Source organism: Helobdella robusta (assembly GCF_000326865.2).
Source record: "Helobdella robusta unplaced genomic scaffold HELROscaffold_24, whole genome shotgun sequence".
Taxonomy (NCBI): Eukaryota; Metazoa; Annelida; class Clitellata; order Rhynchobdellida; family Glossiphoniidae; genus Helobdella; species Helobdella robusta.
In genome coordinates this window covers 1,245,683-1,248,083 of record NW_008704261.1, presented here as the reverse complement: position 1 = coordinate 1,248,083, position 2,401 = coordinate 1,245,683, and the positions used below count along the sequence as shown (strand labels likewise).

General features: G+C 33.2%; 1 protein-coding gene across 1 annotated transcript in view; it reads right to left on the bottom strand.

Annotated features, from left to right (window-relative positions):
- Window positions 1-2,068: 2,068 nt before the first annotated feature.
- HELRODRAFT_172660 (hypothetical protein) overlaps window positions 2,069-2,401 on the bottom strand; it is a gene marked incomplete at both ends in the record, with an annotated part of 1,421 nt that continues 1,088 nt past the window's right edge. Inside the window, one exon of the mRNA XM_009019325.1 lies at window positions 2,069-2,260. Coding sequence (XP_009017573.1) covers window positions 2,069-2,260 — 192 coding nt within the window. The remainder of the gene's footprint in view (window positions 2,261-2,401) is intronic.

The following is a 2,401-nucleotide window of genomic DNA, read 5'->3' as shown; positions in this document are numbered from 1 at the left end:
CCAGCTTTCAATTCCTCAAAAGAAAATTTTTTCTTCCCAATGGCTTTCATTCTTCTGTTTGTGTTTAATAAAATCACACGCAATATATTTTCATCTAAAAAACAATGAAATAATTCCAATTCATCATTAAAAGTTGTTGTTGGACCTGGAGAAAATTTAACTATATTTCTTGCTAGTCTTCTCGAAACTGGCTTTGAAGATGTCCACTCTATACCATTGGGCGACTTCACTGTTTCAAACTTGATGGACCCATCTTCATTTTCATCGCTTTCTTCCATTTCATCACTGCTACTAGGCAATAGATCATCATATGTAGTAAGTTTCATATCAATATCAATGTCACTGTCGCTATTGAAATTATCTTCAACTTGTGTGTCTGATGACTGATCCGATGAAGAATCACTAATATTAGGATTTTCAACATTATCTACTTCATCCTCACTATCAGATACATTAATAAAAGTAATAGCTTCTTTTAAACTATATTTTTTAGACATTTTAATTTCTGAATTTGTAATAGTATTTTAAAAATCTGAACACAAAATGTTTACGAGTGATAATAAAAAATAGATTGATTCACTGCTTGGCAAGTACTATTCGGCAAAAACATACATAAGGCTGAAATCTGACAGAAATGTAATTATGTATGTATAAATATATGAATAAGTTATTATTACAAAACGGTAAATGAAACAGCAGATCATCTTCTTTATAGGGGTATTAAAGGTCACTCGATCACCTTGACCCCCGTTATGTCTACAAATGTAGAGAGGTAAGTGAAATAAGATGATTTACATCTAGTAGCGCCACCTATAAAAATTTTTTGTTGAAGTTTTAAAAATTGTTTGATCAAACTAAAATTTTCTTGGAAATAAAATTTCAGCCCAATGAAATAAGAAATAAAAAAGTTGTTGAAGATTGAAAATGCAATGTCTACATTTGTAGACAGGAATGTGTTTGAGGGTTAAACGGTGTTGCATTCCATAATCTTACACCAATAACAAATGTTGAATGCATATATCTGCTTCTAGTGTACATCATGCTATATCGTCATCGTTTTGAGGCATATGTCCAGTATATCGTCCAAACTAATGATTGTGATGACATGGAAGATGTTTGGGTCAAAAAATTTTTATATCTGGAATTGCCCAATTTCTAACGACAACCACCAGTTATAAGTAGTAGGCCTAGGCTTTTTGCGGGTAGCACACAAGGCAGTGCGGTTGCAGTTTATCTCGTGCCCAAGAGAGCACTTTTGTAAGCAGTGCATCTAGCCTTTGGGTCAAAGGTCCCTGTTCCACAAGGCAGTGGATTTAGAATCGAAGATCATCCGCTATTGCCTCTTTCACCGTTGTCTTCTGGTACAGTTGGCTCGCGGCATTTTATTCGTATTATTTGATGCATTCCTAGAAGGTTTCCCTGCCCAAGACTTCCCCTGTCCACCACCTGGGGACGCGCCTCATAGCCAATGCACCCCAGCATAAAGCAAACTAATAAATGTGAAGCCAATATATTCATGAGAGGTCAGCCTCTTAATTTGACCACTGAGAATTACTTTATTTCACAAATTATATTTCAAATTCGTCAAAACTTCGAGTCGAGTTGCTTATTTAACAAAATTTTTTTAAATTATGTGTTCTACCTTGAAAAACTGCAGATATATTGATAACAACAACTACAGAAACATCAACAACGGCATTAACAACGCAACTACAACATTTTTTTTTCCAAAATTTTATTGACATCAAAGGCAATCAAGAAGTTATAATGAAAACTTGTACTGATTACCGTAACTGAGGTGCAAGATGTTCAATAATTGTTGTCGAATTAACCCTGCGATGACGGCGATTTTTTTCATCCACTGAAGACGAATGGGGTAGATTTCTACCCCAAGGTTAAATCTGATGATAACAACAAATAATGATGACACAAAATAAATTTTATCATGCAAATAAAACACGTTTGGTGAATAACAACAATTTTAATGAACAAAACAATATAATAATTTGTTTTTATTGTTACAAAAAATTTATTTAATTTTTTAACACAAAAAGTGAATGTAATTTGTTCAATTTGTAGAACAATTCCTACATATCATAAAAACATGATCTCTACATGTTGGTTTGTTGCACTTTGAACATTTTAGTGCTGTTTTCTTATCCTTTATTCTAGGACAAGCATGACATCTGCCGGATTTGCTGAGTATAGCAGGAATCTTTGTCTCTACCAAGTCATCCTTGTGGCCAAAGTTAATCATACTCTGTGAAAAAAATTAAATAATTTTAATATTGCAAATATATCAGACTTGTCTCAAAAATTTACTTCTCCAAGTTCCAGCAGAAATAATCTTCTTTTATGTGATTTGTTAACATTCCAGTCAGGATTCAACAAAATCCATACT